The sequence below is a fragment of the Hoplias malabaricus genome, chromosome 3 (genome assembly GCF_029633855.1).
Source record: "Hoplias malabaricus isolate fHopMal1 chromosome 3, fHopMal1.hap1, whole genome shotgun sequence".
NCBI classification, from domain to species: Eukaryota; Metazoa; Chordata; class Actinopteri; order Characiformes; family Erythrinidae; genus Hoplias; species Hoplias malabaricus.
Genome location: NC_089802.1, coordinates 7,149,764 through 7,173,062, shown reverse-complemented (window position 1 = coordinate 7,173,062; position 23,299 = coordinate 7,149,764). Strand labels below are relative to the sequence as shown.

The following is a 23,299-nucleotide window of genomic DNA, read 5'->3' as shown; positions in this document are numbered from 1 at the left end:
CGACCCAACCCAAAAACATTCTGACACTTAGCCAGTGTCATACACCAGATAAATGTGTGTTAAAGTGTTGTCATGCACACTCCAGTCTTGACCTAGTTTTGCACGCTCCTCACTTTCTCTGCTCCCTCCTTCCTTCCCGGCCTAAGAGTTCTGGGTGAGAGCCAGCTCTATATAAACTATTGCTCCTCCATATGTGCTCCAGAGTTCCATGAAGTCACTCCTGGTGTCAAGTTATGCAACATAAGTCCAGAACCCTTACCTCACCACTATATAGCCATATGCAGTAATAACCGAAAAGGATCCTTAATATTATTGTAAGCAAAATGAGTTGTGATTATTCATTGCAATTACAGTGTTTCGGTCCAAAATGGACATGACTGATTCACTATAAGGCTTTTAATTGGACACACCACCTATGATCTGTTAAAGCTTTAACAATGGAACTTTCTCTGGAGCAGCTGCACATGAGCCTAAGGTCACCAGGCTTCAAATGTTTGGCTAGAAGGATACAAAGCAACCACACCCCTCAGCATTTGGTTGTGGAGCATTACGTTATCCACATTTGAGATGAGGTAGAATGGCTATTGTGATTCAGATCTAACATCCTGTACCTGATGTTCCTGGTGTTGGCTGGATGCTGTCAAATACAATACTTCAGCATTTGCAGAAGAGCAGAAGCGGTGACCGCATCAAAGGAAAACAAATACCATCTCAGCAAATGGAGGTCAACTCTACACAGCCCACCGCTGAGGGACTTTGTAGTCATTAGGTATTGTGCATGGTGAAGTTAGGCTCATGTGCATCAGCATGATAATGATGACAATGATAATGATGATGGTGATGATGGTGTTGAGCTCACTAGGTCAGTACACTGAGTAGGGATGGCTCTTGTTAGTAACCCTCTGTTCCAGATTCTGATGTTTCCAGCATGACCCATGCTTCCTGGCAATGTAAAGTAATCCTACATTGTGTATGTGTGTGTGTCGGTGTATGTGTGTGTTGGATCTTAATTCAGCACATGTGGTGAAGACACAGCTTCATATCAGCAGGACTTTGCAGAATGTTGCTGATTAAGAGCTGCTGACCTATTCTTTAGATTTCAGAGAGACTTCTCAGAAAGAATCCAGAGCTGGCCTCATCATTCAGCTTTTCTGTTTATGACTTGTTTCTTGATAGTGGTGCTTTTGATACTGGGCTGTTTATGTTCTGTGTCAGTGATAACAGCAGCTTGCTGTGCGGTAAACTTGCACTGAAATGCCTTAAATGTACTGTTTTGCAGCAGTGGTTTATTCTCGGGCGTGTTTAGCATGCTGTGGTGCTGATACAGAGGGAATGATGTATGAGTTATCATGGTTTTGAGTTGTTGTAATAATAAACAGCTTTGTCTAAGTTTAATTCAAATTCAAAAGACAGGGCAAATCATGTGCTGTGTTGTTTGATCCTTGTGGTATTTTGATGCTTGCATGTTTGCAAAGCATGTTTAATTAAGACTCCAAGGAACTGTGTTCACCAGTGGAAATAGGAGTATAATATGTCTCCTTTAACTTCCTGATTCCTGTCTCTATCACGGGTGGCACAGTGGTGCAGCAGGTAGTGTCACAGTCACACAGTTCCAGAGACCTGGAGGTTGTGGGTTGGATTCCCGCTCCGGGTGACTGTCTGTGAGGAGTGTGGTGTGTTCTCCCTGTGTCTGCGTGGGTTTCCTCCGGGTGCTCCGGCTTCCTCCCACAGTCCAAAAACACACGTTGGTAGGTGGATTGGCGGCTCAAAAGTGTTCGTGAATGTTGCCCTGTGAAGGACTGGCGCCCCCTCCAGGGTGTATTCCCGCTTTGCGCCCAATGATTCCAGGTAGGCTCTGGACCCACCGCAACCCTGAACTGGATAAGGGTTACAGATAATGAATGAATGAATGAATGAATAATAAGCTCAGCATTTACCAATAATGTGCTGTTTTTACAAAACCTGATTTATGTGGCAACAATAAACATTCATGAGCAAACCACCCACTACCCAGAGAACACAAGAGCCACTGGGACCCATTCTCTTCAAACTGAACTGAAAGCAGATTTGTTTCCCTCAAGCTGACACAAGCTCAAGTGGACTTTGACCATAAGAGCCTGTGTGAAACAGAGAGTGTGTGGCAGCGGCCACACACCTTAAGGCTTCATTAGAGCTGAGTTTGTTTAAAGCTGCCCCCACCTCAACCCCCACTGCTCCAACATGAGTCCAACATCCACCCTCTGCCTCCAATCCCATGCAGGTCATATGTGTGCTAAAATATCACAGAAAGTACTGATAACTCTTGCAGAGCTCATGGGTTTCTCACCCCTTGCTTTTCTCTGGTGTAGGTCTGTGTGTACAGTCTGAGATCTGTACAACTTATATTTGTCATTCTTCTTTTCTTGACACAGCTGTAGAACGTCATGTTTCGCTGTGCTCCAGACTCATCTATTTGTCTCTGACTCGTGGAACCTCTGGCCACTCTCTCATGACTGTGTGCTGCTGTGAGGTTTACACTGATCCTGAAGATTGAGTTTAATGCAGCAATGTGACCTGATTCTCCACTCTGTTTATCTGTCAGCTCATGATAAACAAGACTAGTATTGTGCATGACCAGAACCACGTGTCTCATTTTAATCCGCACATTTAAGGGAGTGAAAAAGGGTTTGTGTTGTGGTTGTTTTCATTGGGAATCCAGTAAAATTTGACACTGCGGTTTGACACTGCGGACATGGAGTTTTCTGCATATCACAGTCTTTTCAACATTATTCCTGACTTCTTATTCTGGTTAAACGTTAAACACACAGTGTGTAGTCAGTGAAAATGGACACGGTATCTTAAGAACAAAACAAAACAATGCATTTCACTCTTTTCTTTAATCCACGGAACATGTTTCAGACTCTTGTTTTAAAGGAAAAAAAGTGTAGATAGGGACATATTCCTGTGAAGCTGAGGAACTGAAGCATTAACATAAAAACCCACTGGTCCTCCTCATGCACTGACACTTCCTTGGCTTTAAACCTGCTCCAGTCCCTGGGTGGAACTCGTGTCTCTATTTCCAATGTGATTCTCATTCCAGAATTATGTGAATGCACACAGTTTCTTTTGCACCTCAGAGAGGCCGTGCACTGTGTGGTTCGTTCGGCCACACACCCAAATAAACACCCATACACACATACGCACACTCTACACTTGTCAGCACGTCTGTCGGGTTCAGCGGTCCTACTGTTCTTTCGTCACATTCTCCCAGCAAGCCACAACTCTTAACAGTTTCACACTTTGAGGAGAGCACGACCCACGCTGATTAATGGCCTTTAATGGACACAATAATAACTGGTCAGTATTCAGCTGTATACAAGGTGTTGGACGTCCTTGAACAAGTTACATGTTTTATTGATTTTCTAAGTGGAAATCTATGGATCTGTGTGGAGTAATGAATCTCCAACAGCTACCTTTGACATGAGTTTGAGTGGCTTTTTTGACCAGGCCTATACTGGACCTTCCTAATAGTGTCAGGACTGAATGGCGTCAGGTCCTCATAGAAATGTTCCAACATCTGGTCTTCATCCCAGTAGAGTAGAGTAAAAGCTGTTATTTCAGCAGGAGAACAAACTGCCTATTAGTGCACTTGTTGAATGTTGGATGGGGAGGTGTCAAAAATGGTTTTCCAATTGCAAAAACCTTGCTGAAGAATACTTAGCTCATCAGCTGATTGGCTGACCATTGTTGGTTTCTGACCACAGAACCACTCTTAATTTGGTATTTTGGGTTGATGGATCCTTGTGAACGTAGCAAAGACTGATTTGTGTAAACAGCACAGTGACACCCACTGATAATCTGAGAACAGCCTGCCATTGAACAACAGGGATCCCAAAGTGAGGGTCCCACCCTCTCAGAGAGTGAAACAAGATGTGCTGTCTTAGGATTCCCAGCCTTATCAACAAGGAGTCAAAGAGTTGATCTCCTGATAATAAGCCCATTCTGAATTCAAGAGATTTTTTTCTGGTAACAGAAATATACGTAGAATGTGTATTACTTCAGTTTCAGGTGAAATAAGCTTCTCTCAATCATGAGAGAAAAAAAATGATTGGAGCTCTATTAATGATTAGAATCGGTCTGACATTAGGGCATGCTGTGTAACCTTATCACAGTTAGATATGGTCTGCATATCCTAGCTGCAATGAGCCATGAGATCATATATCTGCCTGAGCTGAGCCTTTGCTCTCTTTGATCTCTCAGTGAATGTAGCTAATAGAGTTTCATACAGTTGTGTGGTTTGAGGTTGCTATTAATGAGCACTATAGTGCACTTGTTTGTGGTAGACTTGCCTATGGATCGTGTAGTTTGAGGCTATACTAAACATTTTTTTTTTTGTCTGGACATGGGGTTATTTTTATGTCCTGTATGTTTTTGTACAAACAGCAATGTGCAAAAATGTATTATTCATTCAGTTTTACTTTTTCAATGGATATTTATAAATATGACTTATAATACAGAGATTAGTGGTAAAATGTTCAACTCACCAAAGTAAGGGAAATATTTCACAATAGCAACAGCAGCAACAACAACAAAAAACTAAAAGATATAAAGAAAATTGGGCGGCACGGTGGCGCAGCAGGTAGTGTCGCAGTCACACAGTTGTGGGTTTGATTCCCGCTCCGGGTGACTGTCTGTGAGGAGTGTGGTGTGTTCTCCCTGTGTCTGCGTGGGTTTCCTCCGGGTGACTGTCTGTGAGGAGTGTGGTGTGTTCTCCCTGTGTCTGCGTGGGTTTCCTCCGGGTGCTCCGGTTTCCTCCCACGGTCCAAAAACACACGTTGGTAGGTGGATTGGCGACTCAAAAGTGTCCGTAGGTGTGAGAGTGTGAGTGAATGTGTGTGTGTGTGTTGCCATGTGAAGGACTGGCGCCCCCTCCAGGGTGTATTCCCGCCTTGCGCCCAATGATTCCAGGTAGGCTCTGGACCCACCGCAACCCTGAATTGGATAAGCGCTTACAGATAATGAATGAATATAAAGAAAATTGGGCTTAAATATGGCACTTTGTAAAAACGTGTAGATCACTATATCTATCAACATCAGGTAAAACGTTCTTAAAGCTTTTACCTTTGAAAAACCTGAGAAAATCAATCTGGGCTCTTGCCTTTTGTTTCTATTTCTATTTCCATTCTGAGAATACAACTCAACACTGTGGGTCTGAACCGATGTGGAAACTAAAAAAGAAGAACACGGGCAAATCAATAAAGCAGTTCCTGGTATCTTCAGAACAGTGAATTATCCGACTCAGTGCCCAGAGGTCACCATCACCGTATAAATGGATTGCTTGAAAAGTGAGAAGCAAAACAATGCAATTTCTGAGACAGGAGAGAAGCTGAAATAAGGGGAGAAGTGTGGATGCACACATGTATTGAATGATAGTGTTTTGATGGTTTTCCAGGCCTTGTGCAGATTTTACAAATATTCCGTATATTGTAGGTCACCCCTGTTTTGTTTTGAATTTCCCAACACACTCAGTTAAGTCTTGAAAGAGTACTAAAACAAGCCCAGATACTCACACACTTCCACAGCATCTGGAGCACAAGAGCAGAGTGCTGCTGGGCGGAGAAAAGAAAGGGGAGGGGGAGGTCTCACTTTTCATACAGCGGTGGAAACATAACGAGTGGAGGGGAAGAAAGTGAGGGACTTTGCTGAGCTTTTCACTGCAGTGTGTGCTCTCTGAAGAAGCTCGGATCACTGGGCAGAGCAGCAGAGTCCTGCAAACAAACATCTACTGTGTTTGAGCAAGACGCACGAAGTGGAGGGAGAAGGAGAAAAAGGAAGAGAAGGAGGAGGAGACCGATCCAGGGGAAACTTTTTTCAGACATTTGCCGGTCCAGAGAGTGCAGTGAGTGTGTAGGAAGAGGGAAGCCCACTCAGAGACGTGGCTGTGCTGCCTGCTGCTGGAGGGATTTTAATGAAGCTCGGCAGCTGTGGGACACACCACTGTTAGATGCGTTTGCCTTCAACATGCGGAGTGACCCTATTCTGTTCGCCTCAAGGGGTGAGTGTCTTTCAGGATCAAACCTTTCTTGACTAAAAAATTCAAGTGAATTGAAGTATTTATGGCTTCATGGATTCCAAACTCGCGAAAGAGCACCAGTAAAAAGACACGGGGCGGCCTGTAACGTGTCAGGCGTACATTGACTTCCAGTGAAAGCTGCATATGGTTCTGATTTGGCTGAGTTCATGAGTGTGTGCTGCTCCAGAATAATTTACACACACTTGTAGGTTCTGTTTCTGTTACAGAGGCCTAGCCCTCGCTGTTGTAACAGTCAAGTAAGCAACAGACACAACAAAATGCTGGGAAAGTTGTGCTGAAAACTCCATCAAATCTCCCTCTTTGCTCTTCGTGAGGAAGTGGAGAGCCGGTGAACGTGTGAGTCTGCTTTGTGAGTCATATTTTCTCTTGAGCGTCTCATGCAGTGCTCACAATGGGTCAGTTCAGTGTAACCGGTCTTATAGGAAAGACAGGATGTTGTGAAATAAAGGCACTCAAGGAATTGTTGATTAGCCCCTTCCCCTTCTGCCTGCTGCTATTGATGAAATACAACTGTTTGGTTTGGAGCTTGGTTTGGTAGCTGTTGTTTTGATGGGCATTAAGATTAGCTTAGTAGGGAATTGTTATTTATGTTTAACAGATTTCTTTGACACGTATTATGATCACCACCTGATTGTGGATAAATCTACAGTTTAAAACTCAATCCCTCTACATTTCATGAGTATCTTTTGTGAGCTTTGTAGCAAGAACCTGCAAAAAGACATGTCAACAAAGCTCGCATCCCCCTTCCCCCTTTACAGAGTACACACTTGATGAAAGAAAGCATTACCTCCAGACAGGATGCTGCTGATTGGTGTGCTGCTGGACAGCTGCATGGTGTCACATAACTGGCTCGTGTGTGATGACTCTTAGCGAGGTCAGATATGACAGACCCCCATTGTGCATGGGGCTGGAGCACACGACCGAAATGTGGTCTGCTGCAGAGGACAAGTGTGATTATAAGGTCAGCATAAGCTTCAGTCTCTCTGTGTTGAAAAGAAGGAAAAAGTGATGAATGTAGTTACAGTTTTGAAATGAGCTAGTGTTCGCCTGTGGACTTCTGCCAAAATGTGCTTTCACATAAATAACAGAGCCATGTCTACATTGTAGTGTGTGTACATACTGAGCAATAGGTCTTAGACAAAGAGAGAGATGCACCCTAAGTCTTTGTGCTCTTGTAGTATCTCCTCTTGTGAGAAATTAAACACTAATATCTACATGACAATGTTTCATATAAATAATGTTTCTGGGTATTTCTTAAAAAACAAAAAAGTGTTTGTATATATATGTGTGTGTGTGGGGGTGATATTTATTCTAATTCATTTCCCTTCTATTTTGCGTCATTCAAAATCAGATGTGAAATTTGTTAAACAGAGATGTTTATAACCTCAGTGGAAAGGGGCAAGGCTTAACGAGCAGAGGCTGAATAGGTGGGTATGTGGAAATGAGTTTGTTTTTGTGACATCAGTTCAGAACAGGGGCTGTAAGTGTGCGTTGGGATTAGGTCAGCTGGGGTTAGGTCAGTTGGGGTTAGGTGCCTCAGCTATGTATTGAGCGAGAAGGAAAGCGCTGTTCTTTCACTCTTTCTTTGTGGGAATCGAACCAGCTACTTTCCAGTCCCAAGCCCACTTTTCTAAACATTCGGTCAGTTGTTTAGCGTTTTATGTGGTTTGGACCCTTTATGGGGTTAATGAAATAGTGTGCCACATTTAAGTGGAGCTTTTCTAAAAAAAATGCTTTACTTTAGAAATAGAACCAGAAGAAACTAAGTAGTGTCCACACACAACTGTGGTATATGAGAAAGAATGGTTTGCAACCTGTGTTGTAATTGCTACCAGTTGAGCATGCTTTATTTTGTTGTTCGGGTTAGACTTAGTTCTATGTGGAGGTGGTTTTTCTCCCTCTCTGTGTGTACCAGGAAAATATCCCATTGTGGAACTCTCATCCTTGTGGGGCCACAAGCTGGTCACCACCATGTAAACCATTACATTTTAAGTGTTAGGGTTAGTGTTACTTAGAGTTAGTCTCCACAGTATGAAAGGATGCCCCCATTATTCACAGATATGTGTGTGTGTGTGTGTGTGTGTGTGTGTGTGTGTGTGTGGTGGGATGTTGTTGGGTGGGGATTGGTCCCTGCTCTGCTTTGACCTAGTGTTGGTTTTTAATGGTGGTTAATGTGTTTATTGGTGTTCATTAGTGTCTGTCTCTATTGTCGGCCTGCTCGGACATGGTGTCACTTGGCACTCCATTACTGTGTGTGATGTGGTGCTGCTCCGTTAACCCATTTGGCTTTGTTTTAGGGGCTCCCCTTTCTGACAGACTTACCCCAGTGATGGCTTTTTAAAAGCTAACACATGCCAAAAAAAAATAAAAATCTCCAAAGATCACCCCCCACCCCCGCCTCCCACCTTTACATCTGCTTATGCCTTTTGCCCAACAATGAAGACAGTAGAAAAGAAAGAGAAAAAGAAAATAAGACTCCCTCCTTAACTTTTCCCCCCTCCCATGTCTCTGCTTCACTCTGCCAGGTTTCAGCACACAGTCTTTCATTTCACTTAGATTCATTTCATTTCTTGTCTCTTAATTCTCCCTCATTATTTTCCCCTCTCATCATCATGCTCTTCGTCTCTCTTTCTCTCTCACTCTGTCTCTTTTGCTCGTCAGTTGATGCTGTAAACACCAAGCTGAAGTAGAGTGCATTTGGGTTTTTTAATCAAAGGCTAGTAGAGGAGAAAAGATGTCAGTGAAACAACTTCAGGAAGCTATAAACCTTAAATTATTTCAGCTTGCCTGGTGTTTGTGTGAGTACACGTATGGAGAGATGATAGGATTATGTACAGGTTTGTGGAATGTACAACATGGATGAATATTAATCCTTCTGTTTTAGCATTTTAAACCCAATATGCTGTATTTCAATGTTTTTGAGCTTTCTGGATGTAGTTGGGATTATTAAGTGGCAGACCCCCCCCCTCGTGGAGCAGTAAGGAGTTTAATCATGCAGTAAGAGGATCAGATAGAGGCGAGGTTAGCAGGATAGGCTCTGTCTAGAAGACAGCTTTCCAGATCTCTTCCAAAGACAAGACTGATATAGTACTTCAGATTTTCAGTCTGCTTCGGTTAGAGCATAGGGTAGTGGTTTAAATCTTTGATCTTTGAAATATTTGATTTATGAATCTTGAGTTATTTACACAGTAATGAAATATAGATAGGAAAAGAAATATTTCACATTTCAAAACTTTCCAAGGTATTGTAAGTTAAAAGAATGTGTTTGTAATTTATTGATTTCTTAAAAAAAATCAGTTAAATCATTTTATAGGTCCTGAAATGACTAAGCTTTAAAAAAACAGTTATTAGTTCAAGTCCTATGTTGTTCATCTAAAATTAGAATATCATGCTCAAATATTCCACATCTTTAACTTATACATACACCGCTACACGACTTTCCAGATGCATATTAATTAAATAAATCATTGAAATGGAAATGAAAATGTTAAAATGTGGGTGGTTTTGGATACTGTGTATAGAACACATACACCTATAACATTTATACATGTGGTAGAAGACCCACACAGACACACACACTTCGCTCAGTTGTTTTGTTTGTGAATGACTCATAGTTCTCTGTATTGCATTGCAGGCTTTTTGGGGACACTAAGAAACAGAGTGAGAAAGCAAGAGTGAAAGAAAGAGAGAGAGGGAGAAAGAGAGAGAGAGAGGGAGAGAGAGAGAGAGGGGGAGAGAGAGAGAGAGAGAGAGAGAGGGAGAGGGAGAGAGAGAGAGAGGGAGAGAGAGAGAGAGGGAGAGAGAGAGAGAGAGAGAGAGAGAGAGGGAGAGAGAGAGAGAGAGAGAGAGAGAGAGAGAGAGAGAGAGAGAGAGAGAGAGAGAGAGAGAGTAAGCTGTTTATGAAGGCACCATGAAGTCTCCCAGTCGCCCCAGAAGAAATATTCAGAAACCACTGCCCCCTCACCCCCAGCCCTCTCTGTGGCTTACAGATTAGTGCTCTGTAATCACACACACACACACACACACACACACACACACACACACACACACACACACACACAGGCCACTGTGTTACTTTTCTATACCCTCTCATTGATGATCATTGGTGTGTTTGATGTATCTCTGTACATCTGGAGATTTGCTGTGGTCCATCATTTACAGAGGAATGGAGCATCTGCTGGTATTTATAACTTCTCTGCTCTTTACAGTTCCTGTGTCATTTAGCCATCACACTCAACTCTGAGGGGCATTTCACATAACGCTCGGAAAACACACACTGTCCTACACCAACATCTGGACACTAACACACAGAAATATACAGCGACTGTACAGGTGCAATATGTACTGAGACCACTTCCTGATCTCTTCCACTACATCTGAGGCTAGTAGGGAAAATGCAGTTTTTTTGCATTGTGATCTAGTTTAATGGAGGCTTTTGTTACAGCTGATATAATCATCTTCACTATTATTAGATGCAGAATGTGACAACATGAAATAATTTGTTTTAAAGCCACTAATGAGAATACTATATACCTGACAACATGCTAAGAGCCGTTTAATAAGACCTGTTAATTGATAAACCCAATATTGATGCTGAGTATTTTCTGGTACTTGTGTGTTTGTGTATTGTAATTGAGAGATGAAGTGACAGTTCGAATCTTGTCATGGTACTGGTATTTCCTGCTCTGTGGTGGTGTATGGGGTAACCCTGACGATACCAGGCAGAGAAGCCGGCTAATTGCCCAAACCACAATCCAGATTCACAGAGTCAGTCCTCTTCCCGGCAAAAAGTGCACCTCTTTCTGCCAATACGCTTCCGCTTTTCAGTGCCTTGGACTCATATCCACGGGTGTTTTTTAAGCTCTGAGTTCCAGGGTTGTGCAAGTTTTGAAAAGCACATATGAACTGACCTGTCCATGTACTGTAATGAAATTAAGCTGGAGTTCTGTGTCGGTAAGTTTCATAACACTGTGTTTGGAGTTCAAGCCGTATACCACAGAACCAGATGTTGTCAGTAATAGTTCAACTTAGTCAGGTTGGAAATGAAAACTATTAACTTCATTACACCTGCTGCAGATTCTCTGTAAGTTAAGCCAGTGTTTTTTTAAACCTGTCCAAAATGACCAAATGTTGAGAAAGTTAGAAGTTAACTCAAATCTACATTCACTCACAGCTTTTTTAGACTCTGAAGTCAATTTTATACATAAAGGACCTATATTTCTGTATTCATTATTGTAATTTTAATTTTTAACATTCATCATCCACCCATCACCATTAAGACTGTAACTCTTGGCACAGCAGCAGCATTCCAGTGAGTAGCCGGTGTGTGAATGAGTCTGAATGTAAGTAAGCTCTGAGGCAGACTGGAGCTCTGGACTCTGTCACAGCTGTCACTCTGTCAACATGAGCTGGTGTGCAAAGCCTCTGTCATCAGACTTCAAAGAGAGACCAGATCACAGTCTAAACAATGGGATTCCTTAAAGCTGAAGCTCAGTGAGAAATGAGATCTGCTCCAATCCATCACAGAGTCAGCCACAAAATGATTCAGTAGACGTGCACTGGGCCTAAAGATGCTAATGAAGTAATTAAAACTAGCACACAAATAAATGGCATCATTAAGGAATTTGAGTAAGCCTATCTGAGAGAGCGAGCAAGAGTGAGAGAGATTGTAGGGGAAGTGATCCTGCTACAGAAGCATGGTGTGGGTTTCTAAATAGTACAAGATGTCTGATTACATATATACTGCGCTATAAATCAGTCTGGACATATGGATATGAGCTGTTCATTATAGAGAGACGTGTAGGGACAGACATTCTGCTCTGTCTCTCTCTCTCTCTCTCTCTTGCTCACTCAAACACACACACATACATACACACACAGACACACACACAATGACATGGAGACAGACACAGACACACACAGAGTCAGTGATGACATGGTAATGAATGTTGGTAAAGATTAGGATTATTGTTGCCCTTCAACTGTCTGGGTGGTATTAAACCATGACCACACAACTACCCTCCAAAAAAACCAAACAAACACAAACACACACACACACACACATATCAAGTAGTTTTTTATATATACACATCATGCACATAAACTTTATGAGGTTGTGGCAGAGGGTTTGTTTGAGACTGGAAGCAAAGCTTGCGTTGGAGTGTGTCCACAGATTGGAGTGTGTCCAAAGATAGCTATACCATTGTTTAGGACCAAACACACAATGTCTGGTGTGATGATAGTGAGGTCAGCAGATGTGTGAGTGTGTTTTCATATCAGCATTCATAACAAAGAACAGTGAATAGATCATTCTTGTCAAACAGATTGTTACATAACATTGTTTTTTGAACCGTGACTGATAAAAAAATGTGTCTTCTCTCTTTTTACACGCAGTGTGTATGTACATCAAGCCTTTTAAAGACCCTATAATACCCCAGATCATCTAGTGGAATACTATCAAACATCTGTGCTCCACTCACTGCATCACTGGGTTGGTGGCTCTAACGTGCAATCTCTTTTTTACTTCATGTAGGGTGCTTGTTGAGCTTCAGTTTTGTCCCTGCTTCTCTGAAGCCAGCGTTTGGAAGCAATGCTGTCTTTCGTCACTTATTTTTACTGACCCAGGGTTTTGTTGTGGCAGGAGAGTGTGTGTCGGCAGGAGTGTGTGAGTGCCAAATTGAGAGCGGTTGTCTGAGGGTTCATGCAAGGCGGCTTTGTTTTCTTTCTTTCCTCCTCTTCTTTTGCCCCAAGCGTAGTTTGAAGGTGGTCCTCATTTGTGCATGCCATTCACTCCTCATTTCTGCGGTGATTTGGTTCGCTTGGTTGACTTTTAATGTGTATTTCCTTTCACGTTGTTTGGCCACCATTGCTGAAAGTGTTTCATAAGCTGTGTAGTCAAACTGCAGGCACACAATATGTATAACCCCTAGGCGTCCAGAGTTTTCATCACACAGAAACATATGCCAGCGTGAACTCTATGACAGGTAGAATTCGCTTTGTTGTTGAGTATGTCTTTGTGTGTTGAGTGACACTTTTTTGGGTTTTGCCATTTGTGTTATGCCTCATTATGTCTTTACTTGTAACTAAAGTTGAGTGTTATAATACAAAACGGTCACATGGCATAGATCAGTTGAAGCCCCTCAGGTATTGATTAATTCAAAAGTCTTCAGTATAATATAAATATTTTTTTCTTTATAACTATATTAGCTCAAGGCTAATTTGTAGACACCTCTTATTATTTAGTGAATTCAAAGTGTATAGCTGTTTCTGTCCTAAGAATATATTCAGCTTATGTATTTAGTAATGTATTTCTATATGCATTATTAATCCAGCCTTGCATATATGCAGTAATCAGAGGTTCTGGTGCTTAATATGATCTTTCAGAGGTTTTTGCATATGACTGTAACTTGAATATATCATGCCCAAGCTCATTTCATCAGTTGTTTAATTCATCAGGAATTCTGAGGGTGCTTTTAGAAAGGAGCTGGGAAAGCCCACATTACCTCAGCTCATCACATGCCTAATGTTTTTTGCTGGCAGACTTTTACAGTCTTACACAGACACCTTAATCAGTCTGGATATTTCTTAGCCATACAAGGCCTGAGTTTCACCACTATGACACACTCAATTTGCTATGTCACACTTCACTTCATGGCACATTCTAATCAAAATGCTGTTCTCTGTGTTACATCAAGTCAGTGTTAGTTCTCCCAGGTTTATGAAGCTCTTGTGTATCGCTCGTGGACTTATAAAGCAGTTGTGTAGCTCTCACAGTTATGTAGCTCTTTCACGCTTGCACTAAGACTAAAGTACCTCACAGTTATGTAGCTCGCAGGCTTGTTTTGCAGTTTCAGACATGTGTAGCACTCTCAGGCTTATGTAGCTCTCAAACATTTGTATCTCCCTCAGACAAATGTAACTCAGGTTTATGTAACTCTTTCAGGCTTTTATGGCCTCGGCTATGTGTTTGCATCGGCCCAGGTCCATTGCTGCAGTTTTATGGAGCACTGGATTTTCGAGGCTGCAATTTATTATTAATAGTCACTGCTAATCCTCAGGTACATTGCCAGCAGATGCCCACAATTTACTGCCATAACAGGATAACTGCCAAAGTCTCAGAGCAGAGAGAGAGAGAGAGAGAGAGAGAGAGAGAGAGAGAGAGCAGAAAGTATGCTACAGGTTTCAAATGAGTAGAAAAAACATTGGAGGAGTAGGAAGGGTTTAAATCTGTTCTTTCTAGAATCAGTTCAGTTTGATTTTGGGGGATGATTCAATGAATCATTGTGATTTAATATGATTCAGTCATATTTTTAGATGCCATTACATCAAAGTGACTTGACAGTCAAAGATGAGAATATTTGAAGCCGTTATTAATATCAATATTAACTCCCTTTTTGTAGGTTGTTTCTTTCTTTCAATACCATATGATTTTCCTGTAAGAGGAAAATGCTAAAAATAAAAAAGAATATTTTGCCCTACAATTAACTGCATAGTTTATGATCATACCTTTCAAATTCTTTAAATCTTTAATACTTTCATTTATAGACCCACACATCACGGTACAATAGTTATTTCCCAAAGCTGCATTGTTAAATATCTGCTGTTTTCTAACCCTCTTTGTTTCTGTGTTGTTTTCTGCAGCGATGGAGGAGTTGGTGGCGGAGCTGCGGGTATTCTTAGAGCTGTTGGACAGAGAGTATTTGAGTGCGGCAGTGAGGGAGAAGAAACAGCAGATCTACAACATTCTCCACAGAGTCATGTCTGCTAAAGGTATCTGTAAAACTCTGAACTATTGTAATTGAATCACTTGTCTTATACACACTGTTCCTTTGCTCATCATTTGCTCTGATTTCGTACTTGGGACGTCATTATTATGATGCATTTATGGAGGTTTTGAATGTTCGAGAAAGCTTACTTTAATGGAAGCTAGTTAATTATGTTAATTATTATAATGTAATGGCTTTTTATTATAGCGTGTCTAACCCTGCTAAAATCCTGAACTGGAGAAACGGTTATGGACAATGAAAGAATGAGTGAATGAATGAATGAATATCAACACTTAATGTCCACAATGTACATTACCAGAGGCTGCAGATGTCTAAATAGTGACTAATTGAATTAAATTACGATGCTTAAGTAGTTTTTTATAATTCTAAAGACAATGTTAAACTGTTGTGGATTTAACCAGATTTTACTCTATTTTACTGTAATTCCAATGGCACATGAAAACCAAACTTCTTATATTTAACATTTATGCTGAGCCCTTAATTCTTAGTCTTTGTCATTTACTTTTCACACAATTCACCACCATGGACTTCATCTTTACTCCCATTACTTCACACTGCCACCCCTTCAACTTTGGCCTAAATGTAGGCTTGCACCCGTTGACTGCTTTCTTGATTCATTGTGTAATATTTGCTGTAATAGCATGCTGCCCAAGACACCTCCACTGATGACTAGAGCTGTATTTAGTTTTGTGAACAAAGCTGGTCATCCCTCTGAACTGAAGTGGGTAGAAAACATTAGAATATATAATAATTTTAACCATTGTTTAATTTATTTATATTATGCTTAACAAACTCTTAACCACTGTATTCCATGAATGCACTTGGAAAACTATGTGACACCCAGAACAAAGCTTATTACACTAAATATAACTATTCTACTCATCAGGGGAGACAGGTTGTTTAGAAAAAGGCCATCTAAAGGCAGTCTGAATAAAGTCATCAAAATAAGAAATAGGGCTTATGGACAGATTGTCATTAAAGCATAAACTTTCCTCTAATCACACTACACTTGCATTTGGCTCTGCTGAATATCATCATATTTTCTGGGTTTGTCGTTTCAGAGCCGCCCTACAAGGCTGAGATCCACAGCTCACTTCCCGCTCCTCCTCAGATGCCCCTTCCAGAGATCCCTCATCCGTGGCTGGTAAGAGTCACATGTTTAGATATGTAGGTCACATTATACCACATGATCTTGACGGCTGACACTAAAAGGCTGAGACTGGTGTGTTTTTACCTTAGTAAAGTGGGTCTATGCTCAAACTGTACATTCACACCAGCAGCAATTTTTCTTGTGTCGTCGCTGTCAGTCACTGTTCAGTCATCAACTGTGGGTGTTTTTAAACTCGAGGCCAGGGTTACCATGGTTTCACTGACGTCATAAAAAATACCATGGCAGTATGAAGTACTTTACTGGCTACAGTTGCAACAGAAGAGTGCAAAATTAAGTCACATTTCTGCCCTATTTATTCCAAATTCTTATGTGGTCCTGCTGAAGAAACACATCCTGCAGGGAAATTGTCGTCTATAATATACATCTGTGTGTAGGGCATCACAGTCCGTGTGAAGGTAGGATAGGTGTTTACAGATCATAACTATAGCCTCACATCTCCCTTTTGGAGATTTTCAGGGGTTAGAAAAAGTCATTATAATGATAAGAATTCATGTATAAATATGTGTGTTCAGGTAATTTTAGACCATTTCTACCAGCGTGTTTATCATGAGTTCACACACTGTAACAAGCACTGTATGGATGGATAGCCTTTATTTATTATCGCCAAGCTAATTGCAACAGCAAACCCTTTATCAAGTTATTTATGGGCCTTTATACAGTATGTTGAGTATGTCTCTAGATTTCTGCAGCTACAGAGAAAAAGCCACACGCAGCGAGTACAGTCATGTGACATTTTAGAAAGCAAAAAGTAAACAAGCAGGTGGACTCATTCCATAGTTATGTGACCTTTGACACGTGTAAAACGAATATACAGCAAAAAGTTAGGATTTGGCACCGTGATACCTGTTGTTTTCTACAGGTTTGTAAACTTTGTCCAACTTGGCAGCAGTTTTTATGAAAAATTAAAATAATATAAATAAATGTGGGAAATGTATTTGAATGAGATGAATAGGTGATTTACACTGGTGTCGTGGACATTCCTAAGATTTAGGTTCTTTAATGTAGCCCCTTGACAAATGAATGGTAAATGAACAAAAATGATTTGAAACAAAAAAAAACAAAAAAAAAACAGGGTTGTAGTTCTGCAGGTGTTTTGTGTTAAGGTCTGGTTCAGATGCAGATGTAAGGCCTATAGACTGAATGCCAGGTGCAGTGATGCTGTGGCTCAAGGGGGAGTTTTATGGTGTCTGTAAAACAGCAGTAGGATGTGTTCAAATGTGGTTGCTGTGTGTCATATGAGCTCATATTCATCAGCACATGATCCTGCTGGGGTGTCGTCTGTCACACATGAAACAAATTATATTCTTAGCTTGTATGTGTGTGTGTGTGTGTGTGCGTGTTTAAGAAATCTGAGTTGTTTTAGTGTGACCAGGACAATGCATGTCTCCAATCTAGTGGTTGATGCATAGACCCCTCAGAGCATAACATACACACCTGCGTTTACACATATCCCTCCAGTAATTTATTTACAAAACATAAAAAAGCACACAATCAGCATTTGTACGCTTTTTAACATAACAATTCATAATTAGAAACATCCTGTGAAACCCTAGTTGTCCGTGCATGACCTTAGTGCAAGTGTGTTTGAGAGAGAGCAGTGTGTGTGTGTGTGTGTGTGTGTGTGTGTGTGTGTGTGTGTGTGTGTGTGAGAGAGAGAGAGAGAGAGAGAGAGAGAGAGAGAGAGATTATATGTTGGGTGGTTGGAGCAAGTGATAGAATGGAGTGAAACCAAATATTCCTTTTCTTTTCTTCATTCCTTCCTTTGTTTTTTCCACAGTAGAAACAACCGTGTGTTCTTTACAGTGTGGGTCCTGACCTCTGCAGGACAGTGAAACCAGGCTTAGCAGAGACAAGAAGAAAAAAAGTCTGAAGTTCCTTGCATTTTTTCTGTACCTTTAAATTATACACTTCAGCCTCTGTGCCTGCTGCTCTCAGAGTTCAGATTTAGTGCTGAGTGAATGAGCTAGCTTCATAAACTCCCTTTCATCTTCCTGCTCCTGCCAAACCAAGGCCTGCCTTGGCCTGTGTGTGTCAGAGAGTTTGTTTTCATACACCATCAGGATAAATGTCTGTCTATCTGTCTGTCTATCTATCTATCTATCTATCTATCTATCTATCTATCTAGTGTGTGTTTGTGTGTGTACACCCAGCCCATTTAAGACACAATTTAAAGAGCATATAAAGAAGTTTAAGGATATTTTAGCACATAACTTATATATATATATAAATACATTATTACATGTATGCATATATACAAAAACATGCAAAACTAACAAAACATGTGTGTGACATATGTATATACTGTAAAGCCTTTGTGTGTGTGTGTGCGTGTGTGTTTGTGTGTGTGTGTGTGTGTGTGTGTGTGTGTGTGTGTGTGTGTGTGTGTGTGTGTGTGTGTGTGTGTGTGTCTGTGTGTGTTTGTTTTTGGCCAGAACCTACTTTGGCCTTCAAGAGTGGAGTGGTCAAAGCCACAGAAAAAAGCTGGAGAGAGAAGAACAGAGAGAGGGAGAGAAGGGCAATGTGTGTGTGGGTGAAGAAACAGGGCCATGGATAGGACAGCAGACGCCACGCTACAAGGAGGGGAGATCATGTCTGGTGTGTGTGTGTGTGTGTGTGTGTATTAAAATTTGGCAGCTGTTAACGCACATACACAGTATTGACCCCAGAAGTGGAATGCATGCGTTCTTGTCCATGTGCTGGTGGCTAAATGCTAGTTTTACTTCTCACAGACTCTTCTAACTGTCTCCATCACTTTTACAAACATCAGAAAGATTCTGATGAACCCTCCAGCTCTAAGTAAATTTTAATGTTGGCCACTTTTGTAGAATCTTTAGTAAAAGAACCCAGTTTAACAAGAGGGAGTGAGAGGAGATGGTTCTGGGACAGTTTGCGTAGCTGAGAACAATTTAGAACTTGCGTGGTGAATAATATTCTACTGTGTGAATGGAGGAAAAAATTCAAAGACATTGTAAATGGAGGGGAACATGGTAGAACAGTGTGAATGAGGGAGAACATTTACAACGGAGAGAGTCTTGCAAGAATCACAGAGATTTATTCGTATGGAACCGCTTCTACTCTTTTGGGAATGTTTTACACCAAATGTTGGCACCGTAATATGGGTATTTGATTGCATTTGTGTATGAGGTCAGATACAAATGTTGGAGACTTATTGTCACTCCCAGCTCATCCCAGATTTATTAGATGACAACGTTCTTCCACGGCTCCAAAGCTAATTCCTCAGGGTTTATACACATCTAGCCCACACCTGGCATTGAAAGGTGACTTTTATGGATACATATTTACTCATTATAAACATTTGAATATACAGTGAAGGTACAGTATGGCCCATCAACCATTATTTGGTTTTGATTGGTTTGCTAAAACACACACCCACACACTCAGACACCTACACACACACCTAGTCCTTATGTTTGTATCACCTCTAGCTGATCTTACTGGTCGATAACATTGTGCTAACAGTGAAAAGGGAGAGAAGTATGAGAAAGCAGCAGAGGGATAGAGCAAATGAAAGGGTTTGTTATTATTAGTCTAACCTACTTCAGCTCTGTCTGGCTTCAGCACTGCAGGCTTTTACAGGAAGAAGAGAAAAGCTCAGCCAATGAGTGAATGTGAGAAAAAGAAGAAAAGAAAACAGGCAGTCAGGAAGAGAGTGTTAGAAAACCTCTAATATCACAAAATCAGGGTCAGATATCTCTGTTTGTCTATATCTGTTAATGTAAGGTCAACATTGAATTCATGTTTGTATGTGAGAGGGAGGATTTCCATTTTCCTTGCATTGCACTCTGTTACATGGCAGTGTGAGAGAGATGATAGAGAATTAAAAGAACCAAAAACATTAATAAAAGTAGGCTAATTTTGCTGGAAGACTAAAGCCCTATTAGGCTTTTTGTGGGAGCTGTGGTAATTTCATGTTACCACAGGATGTCAGTAAAGTTATAACCGATTTGATTCATGCATTGCTGTCACACCATTTTCAGCACTGCAGGGACACTGATGTGACACAGTGGAATGTTTGCGTGCATGTTTTTCACAGTGTGGATCATTGGAGCTTTTAAATTTCCTTCAACAATATTGTCTTCTGCCCCCTCCAGGGTGTATTCCCGAATTGCGCCCAATGATTCCAGGTAGGCTCTGGACCCCCAGGCCCTGAACTGGATAAGGGTTACAGATAATGAATGAATGAATGAATGAATGTTGTCTTCTACTTCTTTATAAAAGATAATGGATGAGATAATGCCAAAAATCTTGACTCACTCCACCCGATTATTATAACGGCTATTGGAAACCATTTAATGGTAATAACTTAATAAGTACATTTTACAGAAGGTAAAAGGCTCCACAATCTTTCTGAAATGGGAGCGTTCACTCTTGGTCTATTCAGACAGGATTAAAATTACTGAGACACTCCCATAACAATTATTTTACCCCTGTTCCTGAGGAAATATTAATCCAGTGCACTTAGGTCCTAAAGGGAACAACAACCACTGTGGGGAAATAGAGTTTTGTCTGGTTGTTTACATTCAGAAGCTCTGCAAATTTAAGTGAAACGGTGTGTTTGAGGGGAAAAAAACGACAACGTACAATTGTTTGTATGTGGCTGAAGTTTAACTTATGTGTAACTTTTTCTTCACTGTTTGCAATTTCAACAGAATCACTAGCACTTTCGGCAATGCAGGAGACATTTCCACCTAAAGTGATCCGAAACATCAAAAATAAGCCAATACGGAGTTCTCTCCATTGTCTAAAACATCCAGATGCCTCTGCAATTGAGCAGAGAGAGAGAATGCCTAGCATACCAGACTGAGACCATTTGTTTTTCACTAATTTACCGATACGGGGGCTTCATAAACAATTCCCTGCCGAGGTAACCACAAAAAACTATACTAATATAAATTATTTTTCAGGACTCCTAAGGCTGTATCTGCTACCCATTGACACATGATTAGAATTTTCATATGCTTTACTATCTGTAAAATGGCATAAGTGTACTTAAATAAAAGTTTAGGTTGATACAAAAAGAATATAGTAACAGTGGCCACATGACAGTCACATGGCACAGAATATATTATGATTTCCTAATCACAGTGACAGCATAATATGCCCTTAAAAAACATAGAAATGCCCTTGTTTCTATTGTTTCTCTCGGTCTCTCTCTCTCTGTCTGACTCTATCTCCCTCTCCCTTTGTGTGTGTAAGGAAATATAGGGCAGCCACAGCAGAACCTACTGAGATGCTAATGACTTCCATCTGTGTTGACGTTGGCTTCTGCACCCACCACCCACCCACCCCTCACTTCAGACCCCTGCATACACACACACACACACACACACACACACACACACTCACAAATATACTTGTCTTACTTGTACAAAAAAGAAAGTGTCATTCTCTTTCCTACTCTCTCTCTCTCATTCACTTTCTCTCACACTTACTTGCCTGCGCATACGACTTCAGTGCTTGTGTTTAGTCATTATAATAAGCAGCTACAGAATTAAGCACCCTCTGCTTTACAGCAACTGGACTTATGCGTGAGCTTATGCACTAGGTGATGTGTTAAATGCAGTAATGTACTGTGTGCGAGTGTCTGTGGTCATGAAGTGTGCTGTTGGCGAGAGTTTTAGAGTTAACCGTGTTAACTCTTCTGACTCTGAGTTTCGCTGAATCGAGGCCTGTGCTGTACTCTTTGCTGTCCTCCCTTTTATGGAGGCTTGACCGCAGTCTGGAATGCAATGACCTAATCCCTCATTGTGTCATGGACAAAAGGAGGAAAATGGATTATGATTCATGCACAACAATACATGTTTCACTGTTACCATGGAAACACCATCATCTTTTTTCATGTGCTACAGCACAGTGAGAGTTTACGTGGTCATGTGACAGAGAGAAAACTTTCTGGATGTTCTCTAAACTGTAAAATCTGAAACTGTAATAGGAGTGGACCCTTCTAGGACACATATGGAAAACACATTCCAGTGCATATGTGCATAGACTAACTTAGTACGAGAGAAACGTCAAAGTGGTATTTGTTTAGGACAATGAATGCACATGTAAGTGCAAGCCGGGTTTGGCCTGAAAACGTGTCAAAATTTACGTCATAAAATCTACTCAACAATGCTGCAATGTAGTGTTTTCTGCTTTGGTTCAGAAAAGGAAACCCTTGTTTGTAGTATAATGGCTATATTAAGATACTGCAGTCTTGTTTGTAGATGTGAAGCACTTTTGCCACTCACTCATTCACTCGGTTAGTCACACACTCACTCACTAATTCACTCACAAAACCACAATAGACAGTGTATTGTATAACAGATCCTTAAACCTAGTGTGTGTGTGTGTGTGCGTGTGCGTGTAAATACAGGTTGAATGCTTGTGCCGGACAGAGGAAATCTGGACGTCTAGACAGAGTGATTGATTGAGTGTGAGAGTGTATGTGTTTTCCTGGCTCCGTGCTCTGGAGTGGTCCCAGTACAATAGGACTGACCCAGTCTGGCTCAGACTGTGAGCTTTTGTTCACACCTACATGAACACACACACACACACAAACACACACACAAACATACATCCAGTGTGTTATAAGGTGATAAGACTGAAGGAAATAATAGGGAAAGAGAACAGACCACAGGCAAAGTGATGAGGAGATGAAAAAGGGAGAACAGAACTATGCGAGTGTCAGCAGTCAGAAGAAGTGGGTGTGTGTGCCCTCCTGTGTTTTGTCTAGGTGGACGAAGGTATGTTTTGCTATGTGCAAGCATGCATTATGTTGAATTACAGCCCAGCCCTAAAGCCTAAAGTGGAAATATGCCTAAAAATACTCAAGCTGCTCAGGTCCGGAACGCTGCTTCAGCAAGGAGCGGCCTTCTCCAGATTCAGGCCTGGAATTCTCCATTCCCCTCAGGCTCAAACACCCAAATGAACCAAGGCCATAACAGGCAGCCTTCCAATCCTACCTTGGTTTTGTGGTTTGAGAGGATGTCAGGGTCTTATTGAGCCCAGTGTGGAACTGATGAAACAGGCTTTGTGTATCTTGAGGGACTGAAACAGGGTAGACATTGATAGAGAGCATATCAAACAAGCAGGGCTTTGCCTGACCTTATTATCTTCCATGTTTCTACAGCTGTACACATTTTCTATGGTTTTAAAAGTGTGCTTGCTGCCAGGTCAGTTATTAGCCTGTTATCAAGGAAATGTTCACTGAGAAATCTAATTTTCATAATGTTCCCATAGAATGGGACTGAAACAAGTCCCACTGCT

General features: G+C 41.2%; 1 protein-coding gene across 3 annotated transcripts in view; it reads left to right on the top strand.

Moving 5' to 3' along the window:
* Positions 1-23,299, top strand: part of afap1 (actin filament associated protein 1) — a 62,487-nt gene that overhangs the window by 14,074 nt on the left and 25,114 nt on the right. For 2 of the 3 annotated variants that reach the window (XM_066665910.1, XM_066665908.1), the window contains exons 1-3: positions 5,870-6,034; positions 14,714-14,842; positions 15,921-16,003. In XM_066665910.1, the coding sequence (XP_066522007.1) occupies positions 6,001-6,034; positions 14,714-14,842; positions 15,921-16,003 (246 nt within the window). In that variant the 5' untranslated portion in view covers positions 5,870-6,000. Of the gene's footprint in view, positions 1-5,869; positions 6,035-14,713; positions 14,843-15,920; positions 16,004-23,299 lie in introns of those variants that run through there. The other variant, XM_066665909.1, reaches the window with a different exon arrangement.